General features: G+C 40.7%; 1 protein-coding gene and 1 pseudogene across 1 annotated transcript; both read left to right on the top strand.

Annotated features, from left to right (window-relative positions):
* Window positions 1-447: 447 nt before the first annotated feature.
* LOC128311845 (olfactory receptor 56A1-like) lies at window positions 448-4,958 on the top strand (annotated as a pseudogene).
* Window positions 4,959-5,084: 126 nt separating this feature from the next.
* Window positions 5,085-20,238, top strand: LOC106981158 (olfactory receptor 56A4). The gene has a single exon (XM_053203577.1). The coding sequence runs from the start codon at window positions 17,711-17,713 to the stop codon at window positions 18,716-18,718; it is 1,008 nt and encodes a 335-aa protein (XP_053059552.1). The 5' UTR covers window positions 5,085-17,710; the 3' UTR covers window positions 18,719-20,238.
* The last annotated feature ends 866 nt before the right edge of the window (window positions 20,239-21,104 follow it).

A 21,104-nucleotide genomic window follows, 5' to 3' on the forward strand; every position in this document is an offset into this window, starting at 1 on the left:
TATCTCAAAAACGCCTATTGAAGGATATTTTTCTCCACCATAGGTTTGATACCACCCTCATCGTACACTAGATAATTATAAAAACTAGGTGTGCTTTTGGCCTTTTTTATACTATTAACATTTTATTTTTCTTACACTGGTATCATACTGACATAATTTGTTGCACATTTTTAATGTTGTGAGGTTATTCCTTATCACTATTCACCTTTCAAATCTTAGTTTATTCACTGATTCCTTTTCCTCCGTAGACCATAGCTTTTATTTGTTGAGTCTCACCAGTCTATCTTTATGATATTGATTGGGATTTGCCCATTCAAGAAGAGTCTCCTATATATCACTAGCTGCCTGAAGAGTAAGAGGCACACCTTTGAAGTGGACTAAAAAAAATTGCTTCTTGTATCTGCCCATACAAATAGTCCAGAAAAACCTCAGCTCAAGATTCATTCCATGGCCTCACCCGGCAACTACTCCACTGCTCCAGTCTCTGAATTCCTCCTCATTTGCTTCCCTAACTACCGGAGTTGGCAGCACTGGCTGTCCCTGCCCCTCAGCCTCCTTTTTCTCCTGGCCATGGGGGCCAACACCACCCTGTTGACCACTATCTGGCTGGAGGCATCTCTGCACGAGCCCATGTACTGCCTGCTCAGCCTGCTCTCCCTGCTGGACATCATGCTCTGCCTGACTGTCATCCCCAAGGTCCTGGCCATCTTCTGTTTGACCTCAGGTCCATCAGCTTTTCTGCCTGCTTCCTCCAGATGTTTATCATGAACAGCTTCCTCCCCATGGAGTCCTGCACATTCAGGGTCATGGCCTATGATCGCTACATGGCCATCTGCCACCCACTACAATATCCTTCCATAATCACTGACCAATTTGTGGCCAAGGCTAATTTCTTCATAATCACACGAAATGCCCTACTCACTGTACCTATCTATTCCTATTCTCTCTTCCCAGCTCCATTACTGTGGGAAAATGTCATTGAGAACTGAATCTGTGCCAACTTGTCTGTGTCCAGGCTCTCCTGTGACAGTTTCACCCTTAACGGCATCTACCAATTTGTAGCTGGTTGGATGTTAATAGGCTCAGATTTCATCCTCATCTTCTCCTATACCTTCATCTTAAGAGCTGTGCTTAGGTTCAAGGCTGAGGGGGCTGCTGGCAAAGACCTGAACACATGTGACTCTCATTTCATCCTCATCCTGTTCTTCAGCACCATTCTGCTGGTTGTGGTGTTGACAAACATGGCCAGAAAGAGGGTCCCCATGGACATCCTCATCCTGCTCAATGTCCTTCATCACCTCATACCCCCTGCCTTGAACCCTATTGTTTATGAAGTTCAGATCAAAGAGATAAAACAAGGAATTAAGAAATTGATGGGGACAGGGATGTGAATATATGAAATAGATCTAATTTCTTTTCTTCCTTCTCCTCAGTGATTTTGCCTAGACAGTGTATTGGAAAAAAGCTTGGTGAGTATTTACTATATACTCTGAAGCTCACTTCATAACTGACCCAGATTTCTTCCATTACTCTCTTCACCTGATTTTGGTGAAGGTAGGCAACAGGAAGAAACTGATATTCCTTAATTGTGTTGAGCCCAGGCAATTTTATTTAAGTAAATTTAATCTTCACAACATTTCTGCAGGTGTCATTACTTCCTTTTTACATAGTAGGAAAAAAATGATGCTTTTTAAGATTGGAAACTGCTAAAGACCACATTATCTGGAAAATGGCAGAGATCAGAATCCAGACTCCAAAGCCCAGTTTCCTTCTACAGAAATTCCCCTTCAAGTGCAATTGATGCTGGATACCTGACTTCTACCTTACTCTCCTTTGCTTGTGGTTTGTCCTTCTGGATATCTATTTCCCGCCTATACCTACTTTCTTGAGAACTAGTGGGTTCTCAGAGATGACAGAATCCACCCAACAAAGCATCTGCAACCCTACAGGAGAAGAACGTTCATAATAACATATAGTAATACCAACTTCCTCTTCTATCTTATGCAGTCTCACCATCTTCAGGGAGTCTTAGAAATGAGGATAAGTTTGGGGAGAGAGAGATGGGGAGAAAGGAAGCCATTTCCCAGAAAATGGGGAAACTGACCAGGACGTTGGGTTGGCCACTTCCCCTAAATGTTTAAGCTACACAACCAGTGAATTGAAAATCAAGTCTTATTTGATTTGTTGACTTTTGCTCAAGAGCTCTAGTTGAAAGTGAGAAGACATAGCAAAGTGTCAGGTTTCTGGATAATAGTGGGTCTGGTGAGGAGAAGAAAAGTCATACTGGTTATTTTCAGATTATTTAATGTAAGCAAATGGTTAAACGGATATTGGAAACCTAGAAACTAAAACAGGGGATACTGAAGTAATGGAGAGGTAGCACCTTGGGAAGAACCTTACACTTGGGAAGAGTTTGGTCATTGGGCCCTAGAAGGTTGGAAGTGGGCCCATGGGGCTGTGTCTCACAACGCTGAGGAAGCTGCTGCCTTGAACTGGTACTAGTGTCACAGGAGCTCAGAAGAGGGGCCCTCAGAGCTGGGGCTCAGATCTCTGAGGATGGATCCCTATCCTGCTGCTACCTCTGAGGGAGCTCAGTGAGGCTGATTTGACCCTGGGAGTTCCAAAACCAAATCCAAACCAAACCCAAACCCAAATAAAACTGAAACTCAATATCCAACCAACCAACAAACCAACCCTGGAGACTAGAATCAATTCCACTGCCAGGTGAAGAGCCAATGCTTGGGGATACTGACAAGATAAGAACAGACAGGAAGAAGCAAGTATCCCTTGCCCTGCTTCAGCCTTCCAGTCTTTTCCTGTTGTTCTGTCTGGGTGGAAGCTAACAGGGAGCCAGGTGTCTAACTAACAGAAGAGTCCCAGTGTCCAAGTCCCAGATCCCACAAGATCTGCATCCCAAAGCAGATCTGGATGGGTAGGTTTGAGGCTGAGAGACAAGAGTTAATGATTACACAACTCTTGTTGGTTCTGAGTCTGAGGGCTTGTGACTTGCCAGTGTTCACTGGCTCCCAGGGACTGGACACAGAATCAAGTTCTCCTGTTCAGGTACACGAAGAGACATGACAGTATAACATAATATTACAGGGGAAGCTTTCATAGCTGTGAAAGAATTTGTAGTTAGCTGTCAGCAGGAATAGAGAGTGATTGCATCACATTATGGGGATTCCACAGAGTAACTGCATCTCAGTGCTGCTGTGGGCTCCAGGGCAGACTCTTCTACATGCAGTAACAGCAGGAAAGGAAAATGACATCAATTTGTCTACAAGAAGGTACTCTTAATGTCCTTAGACTTGGCTCTCATTTCCTCAAGCCCAGCCACAGGTGTGACTCAGTATTTGTCATTTTCTACAAGAGAATTCTCTCTTAGGGCTCCCTCCATCTCATGGCTGTTAGAAGAGTTTTATACAGCACCACCTTCCTACTGTCCCTCAGAGGACAGAAGGGCCAACTTCAAACACTGTGGCCTAAAATTATACTAATAATCCCAATGTTCTTATATACTGATAATAGTGATAGTCATGACAATGAAAATAAAAGCTCAAATGTTTTGAGCACTTGCAATATACCAGTATCTGTGCATGATTCTTCTGTGGATGATAATAAAAATTCTTTAAGAAATCTAACAGAAAGGATATAATTCATAGGAATAGGACAGATTGTCATGTGATATTGTCCAGCATTTGGTCCACTCTGTTGGTCTCTCTAGAAGTGCTTTGTCTACCTCTGCTATGCTTCTCCCAGGTGCAAACCCAGAAGGGACTCAAAGAGGAATCGCTGTTAGTTGGTCATATTCAGATCTTAATCCCTTCACTAGGCTTTTCTAGATCAGTGCAAATCGCCAACATAATTATGAGTGGGTATACACAGTTACAGAAACTACAACTTGTGTTAAGGATTTGTAAGGGATTGGGGGCCAGCACACCTGTTGTCATTTCTCACAGTGACAAGCACATCTTCTGGTACCTCAAACGATTTAGGAAATATCCCCTTGCTTGTGCTATTGAAGTGGCTAAGAGAAGAGTTAATCAATAGTGTTTACAATGCATCTTTAGTTCTAAGTAGTAGATTTCTCAACATAAGAATGGACAAGATATATGCTTGAGGTTGGCTCTCAATTCTGGTCCTTGAGAGACAGGTTAAAAGGACCACAATTTTTCATAGAATTGTCAAGCCCAGTGCAGGTGGCTTAAGGAACTGGACACAATGGTTCTAAGACAGATTTGGGCTGAGTCCTCATAGATAAAGGGGATGGAAGAATAGGATTACCCAAAGAGCCAGATCTTGAAGGGCAGACACAACTTTGCCATGAGGCTCCTGTAGCAAAAAATGTTATTGAACATGTCTTGAATGGATAGACTGAAGTAGCAGAAACTAAAGGCATTTTAAATAGACATTTTAAAGGTACAAGTTTTCAGTTTTAAGATAGATAAGTACTGGATATGTAATGTATAACACGATGACTATAGTTAATACTGCTGTTTGGTATATTTGAAAGTTGCTAAGAGAGTAGATGCTAAAAGTTCTCATCACCTGGAAAAAACATGTTTTTCTTCTCTTTTTTTGTATCCATGTGAGACACTAGATAATTTGTGGTAATCATTTAATCATATACGTAAGTCAAATCATTATGCTGTATACCTTAGACTTATATAGCGCTGTATGTCATATCTCAATAAATTGGAAGAAAAAAATAAGGTCTTTCGTAAGTTAACTGAAAAATCTGTGGAGTAACTTTGCTAACACAGACTGATTATGGTCCAGTTGTACTGGAAAGGGTGTATTAATGAGAAGGGGACAGGAGGAAGCCAACTGATAGCCACTCACCACACTCCCTGGTTTGCGGGTTAGTCACATTTGCAAGAAGAACACAGAGCCTTTTGGAAAAGAATATCTGAAGCCATTGAACACTGATTTTCAGGACCAGAGAAGATTTAAATCTAGAGCCAATAGCAAGAAAGAGCAGTGTATCTCCTGGAATTAAATTACCTCGAGGAAAAAGATGACCAACGCTCAAAGCAATGAAAGAACAAAACTACATTTTCTGCATATAATAAAGTGGAGTTTGGGAGCCTCAGTACATACCTATCCTGATACACTGTTCCTCAGATATTTTCTAAGTCTTTGGGTGTTAACAATGAGAGATGTGACCTGAGAGGCCCAGTGTGGGACATCAAAGCTGTGCAGCCAGGGAATCTACAAAGGCTGAAGTTATTGCCAGGAGTAAATAAATGCTTCATAGCCTGCAAGTCAACACTGCTCTCTTGTGGCTACCAGCGGGAATAGCAATACTATGGTGATTTCAGCTCTCCGTCTCTACTTGATGTTTGAAAGGGGACTGACATCTCTGTGTTGTGAAAATTCCTGGGATCTCCAACACTTAGAAAGAGGTAGGGAGTGGCTTCAAGTAGAAGATATTATACTTCTTGCTTATTAGCCATATGGGGATTTAAATGATTGATTAAAAAAATAAAAGGAATATAACAATTTATACTCTGATTTTCTTTTCTTCATTGACATCCAAAATAAAAATCAAATCAATGACATGAATCAGGTATTCATAAGTGTAGAATGTATTTCAGTATTTAATAAGAAGTTACATTAGCAATATTGGCTAAGGACTGTATATAACAATAACATTTATTCCTTTCTTCATCTACTCAACCAAAAATTAGTTGAGTGCTTTGTGTGTCGTTAACATGTTAGTAATTAGCATAGATAGTTACCAAGAGGTAAACTACTTTTAGAGAAATTATGATTATAATTTTGGGAATTATCATTATTCCCAATTTTACAATTGAGCAGAAAGGTAAAAATACTAATGGTCATTGAACTAACAGAATCAAGAGAGAAATCAGGCATGTTTGTTAACTAAATCCATTTTTTCTATCACTTTGTCTAGGGATTAAGATATATTTTTAGACTTCCCCTGGACAGCTATGTAGTTTTCTGAAGTTTTTGTGCTCCAGATTACAGATAGCAAAGACAGTGCACGTCAAAACCCACCATATATAGAATTAATCAAAGCTAGTAAAGTTAGTTATTACAACAAAGATACCACATTAATTTAATACAAAACTAGCTTACTTCTCATCTAAACCCATTCCAATATGGAGGCTTTGCTTCGTGTCAACATTTAGGGCCTGAAGCATCTTTCATCTGTGGATTCTCCATGTATTAAGCTCTCAGGGATCTCCAACAGGTACTTCTGAATCTGACTGACATACAAGCAAAGAGAGAGAATGTTCAAGATCTTGTAGGAGGTTTTAGGGGCTCAATCTGGGAAAGATTTACATCATTTTTTCTATCATCCCATTGGCCACATTCCTCACATAAATCCAACTGCCTACAGGAGAGGCTGCATGATTGAACATTCATCTCTTAAAAAAAATTTTTTTTTTAACATCTATTCATTTTTTTTTTTTTTTGAGACGCAGAGACAGAGCGTGAGCATGGGAGGGGCAGAGAGAGAGGGAGACACAGAATCTGAAGCAGCCTCAGGCTGTGAGATGACAGCACAGAGCCCAATGTGGGGCTTGAACTAAAAAACCACGAGATTGTGACCTGAGCTGAAGTTGGATGCTTAACCGACCGAGCCACCCAGGTGCCCCTGAATATTCATTAAAATTTTTTTAAAACATTTATTTATTTTTGAGAGACACAGAGAGACAGAGAATGAGCAGGGGAGGGACAGAAAGAGAGGGAGACCGAGAATCTGAAGCAGACTCCAGGCTCTAAGCTGTCAGCACAGAGCCCAATACGGGGCTTGAACCCATGAGCCGTGAGATCGTGACCTGAGCCGAAGTCAGTTGCTCAGCCGACTGAGCCACCCAGGCGCCCCATGAATATTCATCTCTTAGGAGAAATGATACTAGAGAGACTCTTGCATGTAATATATACTTAACTTCTTCCCAAGGGAGACCACCCAAGCTCACATGCAGTCACTGTGTGCCACACAAAGTCCAAGATCTTGAGCAGTGTCTTCTCCATCAGGTCCTGATGTGATTCCTCACAGGCCATTTTCCTCCTCCTACCACATATGTAATGGTGGAGCAGACACTGGTACCAGTCATTAAGATTCCCAGCTGGAAGCGAGGCATGAAATTCATTTAGCAGGAACTTGTTCATGGTAATGCTGGAATATTTTGGGGGCAGACACTGCAACATTTTTACCCACTGAAGTGGTGGAAGTTCCCTAACTAGACACTGGTTATGTTCTCTGGGTGAAACTCTCCATTGTATCTACAACCTCTAGTTCTGTCTTTGAGGGGTTACGTCTTCATCATTGTTCTCCATGGCATTGTATCACACAGGCATTGGAATGTGTGACTTCTTTTGCATTACTGCTTTTGGAGGCTGCTTCTAGCTCATAAAATATTAAGATCAATAATTGTATTAATTCTTGGTAAAAAAACTTTCTTTAAAAGCCAAGCTCAGGTATCTTTGGCAATAAACATCCTCAAAAAACAAACAGGTGTCTGATCTAGTTGTATCAGGGCAGTTCCATGGACTAGTAATCACACCCACATATTTTCCTAAGCATAATTTAAAATTTTTCTTTTGTTTCCTTATTGTCTTTTCCATGCCACTCCTTTGTAGGTAATGGTGTCTATCTAAAGCCATTGGACATGAGTAAGACAACTGTACACATAATCTACTCTCTTCTCAGTGCTGGTTTCTATGAGTCTTTGTTTTTTAAAGACAATCTAAAACCTTCTCTGAAACTTTGACCTTCCAAGCAGTAGGACGGTTCTTCAAAACTCCACATCTATGGACTGTCTCTATCAACAGTAATATATGCTTGAAGACTGGCCAACTTTCTGCTAAGGTCATCTACTTACCATAATAACTTGTCAATGGGATCAACAATTGCAAGCACATACAATTATTGTCAATTGTTCCAACCTTTCCCCTAGAATTACCATTTAGTAGCCATGTCAGCTTTCCTTGTTGTGTAATATTTCTAGTATTGGAGGTCAGTTTCCTCATTGTCTGAAGCATTACTCAGGATCACTTGCCAGCTGTTGAAATGAACAATTCCAATGTGTCAGTGGTTTAACACATACAACTTTATTTTTGACAACATCCATTCAATGCATGTGGAGGGAGGCTCTCTTCCATGCTGTCTTTTAGGGACCTAGCTTCCTCCATTGTATGATTCCATCTTTTCTAGGGCTTCATGTTTTTAGTGGATTACGTGCAACTGGCCAGAGGTGAGGCACACCAAGGAGGCTATAAAGGTTGTACCTGGAAGAGGTACATGCTATCTTTTTGGCCAGGCTCAGTTGTATAGCCCCATCTAACTATAGGTGATCCTGGAAAATGTAAATTTATCTGTGCATCTGAGAGGAGGAAGAACTCTAGTAAACTTAGCCTTGTCTCTGTCATTTATATACATTGATAGTCGGCTGAACTCCAAGCTGTGTAGTGAGAAGGGTGAGAGTGGTAGGAGACCTCTGGAGATCTTGTGGCTCTTCTGGTCTCTCTGAGACATTGTCAGCCCTAGAGCCTGGTCTGCTGTTTGTTTGCCTCCACCAGAAGCCTCGTTAAGTAGATCATCAGGTTTTATTTTAGGCTCATAAAGAGAAGAAAAGAGGACCTTTGAGGTCCCTTGCATGTTTTCCAGTCACCCCCATATCAGTGGTATGAATGAAGAAAGGGACCTTGATATGCTGGATCAGTGGATAGGTACAGGGATTGGAATACCCACGCCTCCAGATCCAGTCCTCAGGACTGGACTGTCCAAACATATTCCTGAAAACTGCCCTGAGATTTACTAGGATGATATCAGGAGCCTGACATGGGACTCAAATGAGCAGGGCATTTTCTGCTCAGTCCTTGAGTTTATGCAGAGTTCTTGTGGCCTGTCAAGAGACATTGCTGTTAGGACACAGGGGGAGGGGGACCTGATGAGTTAATATTCCAGGGAAGGATAGACTTTGGTGGATTTCCTCCACAAAGTTACTAAATTTATTGTCTTTACTTGGATGTTTATAATAGAATTAAGAACTGTGTCCTGTTTGAGAAAGAGGCTGCGAGTTTCCTTAGACCTGTGCTTGCTTCTGAAAAAGTAAATATTGATTTGTCTGTAGATGGAGCCAAAAGAAGTCTGTTTATGGTCCATGTGCTGTGCTTCCACAGAGCTGGGTGAGAGCAGTTTCCTTGACTTCCAGGCGTGCTACTGACTTTGGAGGAGTCTGAGGAAGTCTGTACATTGTTTGTCCAGTCAACCACTATCAGCTAGAACATTTTTCTGAGACTGTAAGATTGCATTTCTCTACATGTCTTTTTCCTATTGTGGGGCAGATACTGCCTTGGTTAGTGTCATCACCTTCACTTTCCTTTTGTACCAGCATCTTTTTTTCTCAGCCAAAGGAATTACATAGTTCACCTATCCCCCTCCCCATCCTGCAGCCACTAGCTTTTCTCCATATTTGAGTCTATTTCTCTTTTATTGTTGTTTGTTTGTTCATTCATTTGTTTTGTTTTTTTAGATTCCACATATAAATGAAATCATATTGTATTTATCTTTCCCTATATGACTCATTTCACTTAGTATAATACTAAGTCCGTCCATATTGTCACCAATTGCAAGATTTCATTCTTTTCAAAGGCTAAGTAATATTCTATTGTATATATAATATATATACCACATCTTCCTTATCTATTTGTCTATCAGTGCACATTTAAGTTGCTATCATATCTTGGATATTGTAAATAATGCTGCAATAAACATATGGGTGCCATAATCTTTTTGAATTTTAGTGTTTTTGTTTTCCTTGGGTAAATACCCAGAAGTGGAATTATTAAATTATATGGTATTTCTATTTTAATTTTTTTAACACCTTGCATAATGTTTTGTACAGTGGCTGTGCCAATTTACATTCCCACCAACATGAGGATTCCTTTTTTCTCTATCCTTCCAGACACTTGTTATTTCTTGTCTTTTTGATACTAGCCATTCTGGTTGGCGTGAGGTGATATCTCATTGTGGTTCTGATTTATATTTTCTTGATTATTAGTGACGTTGAGCATCTTTTTATGTGTCTGTTGGCTATCTGTATGCATTTTTTGAAAAACTGTCTAGGCAGATCCTCTGCCCATTAAAAAAATTTTTTTTAATGTTTTATTTATTTTTGGGACAGAGAGAGACAGAGCATGAATGGGGGAGGGGCAGAGAGAGAGGGAGACACAGAATCCGAAGCAGGCTCCAGGCTCTGAGCTATCAGCACAGATCCCGATGCGGGGCTCGAACTCACGGACCGTGAGATCATGACCTGAGCTGAAGTCGGATGCTTAACCGACCGAGCCACCCAGGCACCCCAAGAAGTGGTTTATATATACAATGGAATACTACTTGGCAATGAGAAAGAATGAAATATGGCCTTTTGTAGCAACGTGGATGGAACTGGAGAGTGTTATGCTAAGTGAAATAGGTCATACAGAGAAAGACAGATACCATATGTTTTCACTCTTTTGTGGATCCTGAGAAACTTAACAGAAGACCATGGGGGAAGGGAAGGGGAAAAAAAGTTACAGAGAGGGAAGGAGGCAAACCATAAGAGACTCTTAAAAGCTGAGAATAAACTGAGGGTTGATGGGGAGTTGGAGGGAAGGTAAAGTGGGTGATGGGCATTAGGGAGGGCACCTGTTGAGATGAACACTGGGTGTTGTATGGAAACCAATTTGACAATAAATTTCATATTAAAAATAAATAAATAAAAATAAAAAAATTAAAAAAAAGAATTTGAAGTCTTAAATAGCCCTAACATTATCTACATATTAAATTTTAGATACATTTTGAGTCAAAATAAAAATTAATGCTCAAAAAAAAAAATAAAGATGGTTTCCTTCAATGTGCAAAAGATTTGTAGTCCCTGTTTATTTTTACACTTGTTTCCCTGGCGTAGGCATATATATATCCAGGAACATATTGCTGATGTTAGTGTACAAGAGATTAATGCCTATGTTCTTTGGTAGTAGTTTTATGCTTTTACATAAAAGGTTTTTAAACCATTTTGATTATAGTTTTGTGTATGATGTAAGAAAGTGGTCCACTTTTTTTTTTTTTTTTTGCAATAGTTGTCCTATTTATTGAAGATACTGTCTTTCCCTGTGGTATATTTTTACTTCTTTTGTTGTATATTAATTGACCATATAAACATGGGTTTATTTCTGGGCTCTCAAATCTATTTTTTTTTTTAAATCTGCACACATTTGCTAACATTCCAAAACCCTAAAGATGAAGTCTTCTGAATAGATCAAAAGAGATGATTCATTACCTTCAAAGGAATACCAATTGAGCGGTCATATACTTATCAATAGCAACAAAAGATATCAGAAAGCTGTGTAAATATACATACAGTATAGATATAACATATATAATATACTATTCAATTTGTATGTATATAAAATACTTGTTAATATTCATGTTTTTACCCAGTTAAATTGTCACTAAAAAAAAAACAAAACTGCTTGAATTTAAAAAATAGAGAAATATTTTTGAAAGTACTGAAAAGTTAAGGAAAGGTCAAAATCTAGAAGGTAAAAACTGAGAGAGAGAGCCAGGGTTTAAAGCTACTTCTGCTCTGAGGACTTCAAATCCTGAAGAAATCATTGTGAAATGGAGCAAAAAATGGCAATTTTCTGGTTTGAGGAGACAAAACTCAAGGCCTGGGACCCACTAAGAATAGGGTCTGATAACTATCCACCCACACACATTCCAAACTGGACCTTGGGATGTATTCTCGGGGTTGTTGAACTAAAGTTCATCAGTCTTTGTGTTAACTGGTAGCTCTTAATTTGATTAGATCTACAAAGATCTTATTCCTGTATAAGGTCACACTCACAGGTACCTGAGGGTTAGGACTTTAATATATCATTTTGGGGGACACATTAAAATCCAAAACATGTATTTTTTAATTCCTTATTGGGAATTGGTAACTATAGTTGTTGCCTTTTGTAATAAGTATCTCATTAGGTTGTTATAAGCATTAAATGAAAAATCAGGTAATATTCAGAGTAATATGACACATTAAGAACTCTGAAGATTTGTTTTTATTGTTACAAGCATTATCCTTGGTGTGGCTGTATGTAAAGTCTTGGTTTCCCTCTCTAAAGTGGAAGAAACCATTCCTTGATGTACATATTTCAAATATGTAGTGCTTTGTCAAAGTAGGGTAAAAGTGTTTGTTCAATGAAAAAGTAAAAGTAATTTTTATCCTTGCAACAAATCTGTTTTGGAAAGTTTGGTATGCCTATATTTCAGGTAAGGATATTGTTGTTCTGAGAGCTAATGAAATTTCTTCAAGGAAAAGTAACCAGAAAAGGGTTCAAACGTAAGAAACGTAGAACAAGGGTTCAAACGTAAGCTTCCAATGATCCTTCCCAATATCCCTATAATCTGACAATGAAGAGGGATTATTAATTTATAAGAAACTCAGGGACCAGGGTGTTTTGCCTAGAGGAAATGGTATTCTCTAGCAACATTCTTTCATTGAACGATAATTCAGTAATGAAAGAGTTTTCTTCATTTAGCACATCTATCAACTCTATTTGATGCTGACAAGTTCCTTGGCAATTTCCCCAGGACCTTCAGGAAGCAAGGCAGAGGTGGGACCAGGAGAGTAGTTAGTGCATGTAGGGAACAAGATTATTTTCCAGGTACATTCCTGCCCTGATGTCTTCTTCAGCAGTTTGGGGTAGGAAAGTGTGAGACCTAGAACCAGACTCCACTTGCTCTCCTCTCTCCAAGATTCCTGTGTCCCAAACCCCAAAGATCCTACATTTAGCTGGAAAGTCCCTATCCTAAGACGCATATGGGAAGGTCCACAGGAGAGGCTATTTTCTAAGTCCTACTGTGCATCAATGCAAAGAGGTGGCTGCACTGGTGGAAGTTTCACTTGTTCCCCAAGGAAGCAATGCCAAGTGTTGCCCTGTGGAAGGTGAAGAGTGTTAACAGTTGAACTTTCTGCAACCATACTTATGCGACAGAGTTTAAACCAAGCACAGCCATGAAGGTAAAATCTTGGCCATGAGACCACATGTGTGTAAACAGGACCCCTCCCAGGGATGTGCTTGTGTCAAGACCACTGGTGCTCCCACTGCAGGAAAGGGGCTCACAGGGAAAGTGCTCCTTTGCCCCTGGTTGCCCATGGTCCATGCTCCTCTGAGGCCCACGCTCCTTTGATTTCTGGGGATGTTCCTCTGTCACCTCCTCCATGGAGTTATAGGGCTGAGGAGAGTTTACTCACTTCTTCCCCTCAGGTGCATCCGTATACATTTTCCCTGAGAAGATTCTCATCATGCAGTTTCCTTACCCTTCTTTTCCCAGAGCTTCTTTATTTAGACTCCCCAAGAGCCCCCTGCCCTTACTTTATTGAAAATGCTGAATGAAGCCTTTTACAATACGTTCTCTTGGGAAATAGACCATAGGGCCTGAGGGCCCAAGTGTTTAACAAGAGCACCAACTCTGGTGAGCAATGGAAAGAGAGGGGGCACAGTGGAGCCAGAGTTCATAAAACCAGCCTCCAGAACTCATGGAGGGGTCAGTTTAGTGCTTTCTCTGGCAGCCAGAAACAGCAGCAGTGCAGCTTTCTGAAACTGGTGAGTCTCAAACTGGACCAAGCAGGAAAACTGTGAGGAAGGAGATCATGAGAGGAGAGAGAAATCCAGGAACCTAGTACATAAAGGAAAAGGAACTCTTTCAATAGGGTCTGGTGTACATGCTGACCCTGCTAAGATGCTTAGATCTGGTGTAAGGCTGAGTGGCAGGGACTGACCTCATGCTGTTATTTCATTCAGGGATGAGGCTGAGTCATTTTGTGTCCATAAGGGTTTGCAAACTTCCGTAGACTCCAAGGCCCCTTCCCATATCATGGCTGGGTGACCAAGGCCCTGTGCCTGGCTGGGTGAGAATCTTCCTTTCTGTCCTCATCTAAATTCATCTATGAGTCAAGGTGGTCACTCCGTTTTCCAGTCTTGGCTTGAGTCTTCTCTTGTAGTTTTGTTTATTCAAGACTTGTCTGACCTTTACAGACTGTCAGTATATCATCATCACAGACCATGTTTGGTCAATAGTACTTAGCACAAGGATCACCCCTTTGTAAATGTCAGTCCATCAGTACTGGAACTGGATACTGAATATCAGAACAATGTCCCAGATGCCCAACAAGTCCTCATTGCTCACATTAGGAGGCCTCAGTTTCACTGAGGAGAATACAGAAAGAGAGGAAAAATGGTCCCAGCTCTTATGGAATTTACTAAAACAGAGCCAAAAGTATGTTGCTACCTGGGAGAAAATACCAGTGTTATAGGAGGTCTGAAAAGGACATTTTTCCCTGTATCACTAAAAGGTGCTTGGCAACATTCTGGACTCCAGTCTCTCTGCCTGCTCATCCTTTCTTTCACTAAATCCTGTAGTTCTCCCCACACCTCGAATACATCCTTCTTCTCCACCTACATGGCCTGCATTCAGATCTTCATCACTTTTCCTTTGTACTGTTCAGGACTCTCTGAAAGCCTCCCTCCCTGCTGTGTGATTCCCTGTGTCCCATCTACAGCACATCACTTCCCTGTTTCAAGTTCTCTGTGCTTCCTTACAGTGTATGTGATAATGCCTGCCCTCAGGTGGACCTCACAGGGCTGCCCCTGCACACCTTAACCATGTCTCCTGACCCTCTGCTCTCCTGCTTGCTTCCCCCAAAGAACTTAGGATCTATCACCCCCTAGCACCTCACCTCCAATCATACTGATCATCCACATTGATGTTTCTTCTCTTACCATTCCCTACACAGAGAGTCCTTCTTCTCCCCCAGGTGGATTTGCCTCATTTTTGTATCCTTCTCTGATGCTCTCAACTCCTTGTGTCTCTGGGCCTAACAGGACCTCAGGAGATCATAGCCCCTTTTTCTCTCCACAACATCTGAAGTTAAATATCATTTATCTGTTTCATAAATGAGGGATGTATATGTCATAGAGTTTAAATTTTTGTAATGTTTATTCGAGAGAGAGAGAGAGAGAGAGAGCAAGCATGAATGGGGGAGGGGCAGAGAGGGAGAGGGGGAAACAGAATCTGAAGCTGGCTCTCATCTCTGAACTATCAGCACAGAACCTGATGTGAGCTCAAAGTCTGAACCATGAGATCATGTCCTGAGCTGAAGTCACTTGCTTAACCGACTGAGCCACCCAGGCGCCCCTATCATAGAGTTTAAATAGCTCACAGAATCATACAATGAGTATAAGAGCCAGACTTGGAATTCACTTGTCGGAGGCCAACTTTGAACCATATCACATTGCTTCATTCATCTGTGCTTTTGTCTCTTTCCCACTGTTTGTAAGATCAACTTTATTAGAGTCACAACTATAATGTCTTAAAAGGGTTGTTAAGTCAATTTTCCTCTATTAATTAGGATACCAGTGTTAGGTTAATCCATGCCATACATTTGTATGCGTAATATTAAGACCAGGTACAGGGAAGGCACTGAGTATTTTCTTGCTTATTCAAGTAGAGTGGGTCACTCTGAGGATATAGAACTTGAGGTTCATGGAAAGGACAAGCATTTTCTAAAAATATAACTATGTTTTCTTTCCTTTTTAAATTTCTTTTGTTTTAATTTTTTAATGTTTATTTATTTTCGATGGGGGAGGGGCAGAGAGAGAGGGAGATGCAGAATCAGAAGCAGGGTCTGAGCTGTCAGCACAGAGCTTGACATGGGGCTTGAACCCACAAACTGTGAGATCATGACCTGAGCTGAAGTCAGATGCTTAACTGACTGAGCCACCCAGGTGCCCCAATCCTTCTTAAATTTCTGATTCACATTGAGAGTCATTTTCCTAATCCCATATGAAAATGAAGGACAGAACTGATACATAATTGTTCCTTCTATAGTTTTAGCTCCTGAATCCTTGGCTTCTTTTAAAGCCCTATAATCAGTAGAAAGTGTGTGTGTGTGTGTGTGTGTGTGTGTGTATTATATAATCTACATTTGGAAAGTCTGGGATTCTTGGAGTGAAATTCCTTGGATTTTATATTCTTTGGCAGCTAGTCTAACACCTTCTCTCACACAATTTATTCTTTCTGAAGATATTTGTCATAAAAGGACAGATGAGTAGGGTCAATAATCCCACTTGATTATATTGATTATTTGCTGCCTGAGCTCGCTCTTTTAGTCTGTCTTTACTAGCTGACTCTCTTCTGCTTCTTTGGCTATGACAGCCCTTACTGTCAGTCTTCTTAGTACTTGGCCACTCTGTTCTTTGTTTAGTAGTGAGGTAAATAAGATGGTACCCAACAAAAGAAACAAAAAATCAAAGTATATGAGCATACAGATCATAGATTCCATATGGATAGGATAATTGGATTTTGGCTATAAGGAATCACAGACAATGCTGCTTACCAGATAAATAGATCCTGTATAAGTTTATATACTTGAACCATACTTATTTATCTAGCTCATAATCTACCTTTGGTGAACCTACTGGTGTATCCTCAGTACACCAAAATATGAAATACATAGGCGTTTCTTTTTAAAAATTTTTTAAAACATTTATTTACTTTTGAGAGACAGAGAGATATAGAGCTTGAGAGGGGTAGGGGCAGAGAGAGAGGGAGACACAGAATCCAAAGCAGGCTCCAGGCTCCAGGCTCCAAGCACAGAGCCCAACACAGGGCTTGAACTCACAAATGGTGAGATCATGACCTGAACCCAAGTCAGACTCTTAATGTACCCCTGAAACTGTAAGACTTTTCTAAGGAATCCAAACAAAAGAAAGCACTCTTGAGAGCACAAAGCACGAAGAGAAACACAGGAAATAACCTAGTAAGAGTGATAAACACTGTGCTTTTAAAAGTGAAATCCTGGGGCATCTGGGTGGCTCAGTTGGTTCAATGTGGGACTCTTGCTTTCGGCTCAGGTCATTATCTTATGATTTGTGGGTTCGAGCCCTGCATTGGGCTCCATGCTAGATGTGAGGCCTACTTGGAATTCTCTCTCCCTCTGTCTCTGCTCTTCCCCCACTCCTGTGCATTCTCTCTCTGTCTCGAAATAAATAAATAAACTTAAAAAAAAAGTGAAATCCTGTTTGGTACTAGAAGATATTATTCTTCTTGGGTGGAGTCAAGGGATGCCCTACCTCCATTCCAATGTTTCCTAAAGAATAAAAATTGGAAACCCTGAAGTCAGGCCCTGTCCAAGTATATGGATTAGGGGGCTGGGCTTTTCTAGGACCTCCATGTATTCTGCTGAACAGAGCTCTCCATAAGCTAGTCCTAAACTCTGAAGGAAAGTGGAGCTTAGTAAGTAATTGTGCTTGTTGAGGCTAAACAATGTATAGTGGCTGCAAGCAGAGACTTTAGAGTCTGACTCTTTTGTCACAGACTTGGCTTCAGTACTTACTGGATGTATAATTTTTATCAAAAAAGTTTGCCCCTCTTTGTTCCTTTTAATTATCTGGAAAATTAGGATAACAATATTATTACTCTTAAGTGTTTATTTAAAGGATTAAATGTGCTAATGAATATAAACATTCGGCGTAATGTGTAGCACATGGTAACTGTTCAGTTAATGTCAGCAAATATTGATATGGTGATGATGATGATGATGGTGATGATATTGATTATTCAAAAACTTCATTGAGATAGGTTAAGAGACCCATGGAAACCTGAATTTTACTACATATAGAACACATATTTTCTATGTTAATGTATTTTGTCCTACATTTTAAGGGACTCTGGATTTTTAACTTGTACAGAATACTTTACATGGCCTCATCCAGCAACTACTCCACTGCTCCAGTCTCCGAATTCCTCCTCATCTGCTTCCCTAACTACCAGAGTTGGCAGCATTGGCTGTCTCTGCCCCTCAGCCTCCTTTTCCTCCTGGCCATGGGGGCCAACGCCACCCTCCTGCTCACCATCCAGCTGGAGGCCTCTCTGCACGAGCCCATGTACTACCTGCTCAGCCTCCTCTCCCTGCTGGACATCGTGCTCTGCCTGACTGTCATCCCCAAGGTCCTGGCCATCTTCTGGTTTGACCTCAGGTCCATCAGCTTCTCTGCCTGCTTCCTCCAGATGTTCATCATGAATTGCTTCCTTGCCATGGAGTCCTGCACATTCATGGTCATGGCCTATGACCGCTATGTGGCCATTTGCCACCCACTACGATACCCATCCATAATCACCGACCATTTTGTGGTTAGAGCTACCATATTTGTTGTGGCCCGGAATGGCCTCTTTTTCCTTCCTGTTCCAGTCCTTTCTTCCCGACTCAGATATTGTGCAGGGAACATCATCAAGAACTGCATCTGCACTAACCTGTCTGTGTCCAAACTCTCCTGTGATGATATCACCTTCAACCGGCTCTACCAGTTTGTGGCAGGCTGGACCCTCCTGGGCTCTGACCTCATCCTTATTGTTCTCTCCTACTCCTTCATCCTGAAAGCTGTGCTAAGGATCAAGGCTGAGGGTGCTGCGGCCAAGGCCCTGAGCACGTGCGGTTCCCACTTCATCCTCATCCTCTTCTTCAGCACCGTCCTGCTGGTTCTGGTCATCACTAACCTGGCCAGGAAGAGAATTCCCCCAGATGTCCCCATCCTGCTCAACATCCTGCACCACCTCATCCCCCCAGCTCTGAACCCCATTGTTTATGGTGTGAGGACCAAAGAGATCAAGCAGGGAATCCAGAAACTACTGAGAAGGTTGTAAGAGGTAAAATGGATAACAACTAACCCAGGGAATAGAAATTGATAATGGGTAATTGTATTTATGATGCATAGGGACTTTATATTTTTTTAATTTTATTTTTAATTTTTTAAAATTTACATCCAAATTAGTTAGCGTATAGTGAAACAATGATTTCAGGAGTAGATTCCTTAATGCTCCTGACCCATTTAGCCCATCCCCCCTCCCACAACCCCTCCAGTAACCATCAGTTTGTTCTCCATATCTATGGGGGTCTTCTGTTTTGTCCCCCTCCCTGTTTTTATATTATTTTTGTTTCCCTTCCCTTACATTCATCTGTTTTGTCTCTTAAAGTCCTCATATGAGTGAAGTCATATGATTTTTGTCTTTCTCTGACTAATTTCACTTAGTATAATACCCTCCAGTTCCATCCATGTAGTTGCTAATGGCAAGATTTCATATGTTTGATAGCCGAGTAATATCCCATTCTATATATATACCACATCTTCTTTATTCATCCATTGATGGACATTTGGGCTCTTTCCATACTTTGGCTCTTGTTGATAGCGCTGCTATAAACATGGGGGTGCATGTGTCCCTTCAAAACAGCCACTTGTATCCTGTGGATAAATGCCTAGTAGTGCCATTGCTGGGTCGTAGGGTAGTTCTATTTTTAGTTTTTTTTGAGGAACCTCCATACTCTTTTCCAGAGTGGCTGCACCAGCTTGCATTCCCACCAACAATGCAAAAGAGATCCTCTTTCTCTGCATCTTCGCCAACATCTGTTTTTGCCTGAGTTGTTAATGTTAGTCATTCTGACAGGTGTGAGGTGGTATCTCATTGTGGTTTTGATTTGTATTTCCCTGATGATGAGAGATGTTGAACATTTTTTCATGTGTCGGTTGGCCATCTGGATGTCTTCCTTGCAGAAGTGTCCATTCATGTCTTTTGCCCATTTCTTCACTAGATTATTTGTTTTTTGGGTGTTGAGTTCGATAAGTTCTTTATAGATTTTGGATACTAACCCTTTATCTGATATGTCATTTGCAAATATCTTCTCCCATTCTGTGGGTTGCCTTTTAGTTTTGCAGATTGTTTCCTTTTCTGTGCAGAAGATTTTAATTTTGATGAGTAGTTCATTTTAGCTTTTGTTTCCCTTGCCTCCAGAGATGTGTTGAGTAAGAAGTTGCTGTGGCCAAGGTCAAAGAGGTTTTTGCCTGCTTTCTCCTCAAGGGTCTTGATGGCTTCCTGTCTTACATTGAGGTCTTTCATCCATTTTGAGTTTATTTTTGTGTATGATGTAAGAAAGTGGTTCAGGTTCATTCTTCTGCATGTCGCTCTCCAGTTTTCCCAGCACCACTTGCTGAAGACACTGTCTTTATTCCATTGGATATTCTTTCCTGCTTTGTCAAAGATTAGTTGGCCATACGTTTGTGGGTCCATTTCTGGGTTCTCTATTCTGTTCCATTGATCTGAGTGTCTGTTCTTGTGCCAGTACCATACTGTCTTGATGATTACAGCTTGGTAGTATAGCTTGAAGTCTGGGATTGTGATGCCTCCTGCTTTGGTTTTCTTTTTCAAGATTGCTGTGGCTATTCAGGGTCTTTTCTGGTTCCATACAAATTTTAGGATTATTTGTTCTAGCTCTGTGAAGAATGCTGCTGTTACTTTGGTAGGGATTGCATTGAATATGTAAATTGCTTTGGGTAGTATCGACATTTTCACAATATTTGTTCTTCCTATCCAGGAGCATGGAATCTTTTTCCATTTTTTTGTGTCTTCTTCAATGTCTTCCATAAGCTTTCTATAGTTTTCAGATTTTTCACCTCTTTGGTTCGATTTATTCCTACGCATTTTACGTTTTTTGGTGCAACTGTAAATGGTATTGATTCCTTGATTTCCCTTTCTGTCACTTCATTGTTAGTGTGTAGGAATGCAACCGATTTCTGTGCATTGATTTTATATCCTGCAACTTTGCTGAATTCATGAATCAATTCTAGCAGTTTTTGGTGGAATCTTTTGGGTTTTCCATATAGAGTATCATGTCATCTGTGAAAAGTGAAAGTTGACCACCTCCTGGCCGATTTGGATGCCTTTTATTTCTTTGTGTTGTCTGATTGCAGAGGCCAGGACTTCCAATACTATGTTGAATAACAGTGGCGAGAGTGGACATCCCTGTGTTGTTCCTGACCTTAGGGGGAAAGCTCTCAGTTTTTCCCCATTGAGGATGATATTAGCATTGGGTCATTTATATATGGCTTTTATGATCTCGAAGTATGCTCCTTCTATCCCTATTTTCTTGAGGGTTTTTATCAAGAAAGGGTGCTGTATTTTGTCAAATGCTTTCTCTGCATCTATTGAGAAGATCATATGGTTCTTGTCCTTTCTTTTATTGATGTGATGATCACGT

The sequence above is a fragment of the Acinonyx jubatus genome, chromosome D1, assembly GCF_027475565.1.
Source record: "Acinonyx jubatus isolate Ajub_Pintada_27869175 chromosome D1, VMU_Ajub_asm_v1.0, whole genome shotgun sequence".
In the NCBI taxonomy this organism is placed as follows: Eukaryota; Metazoa; Chordata; class Mammalia; order Carnivora; family Felidae; genus Acinonyx; species Acinonyx jubatus.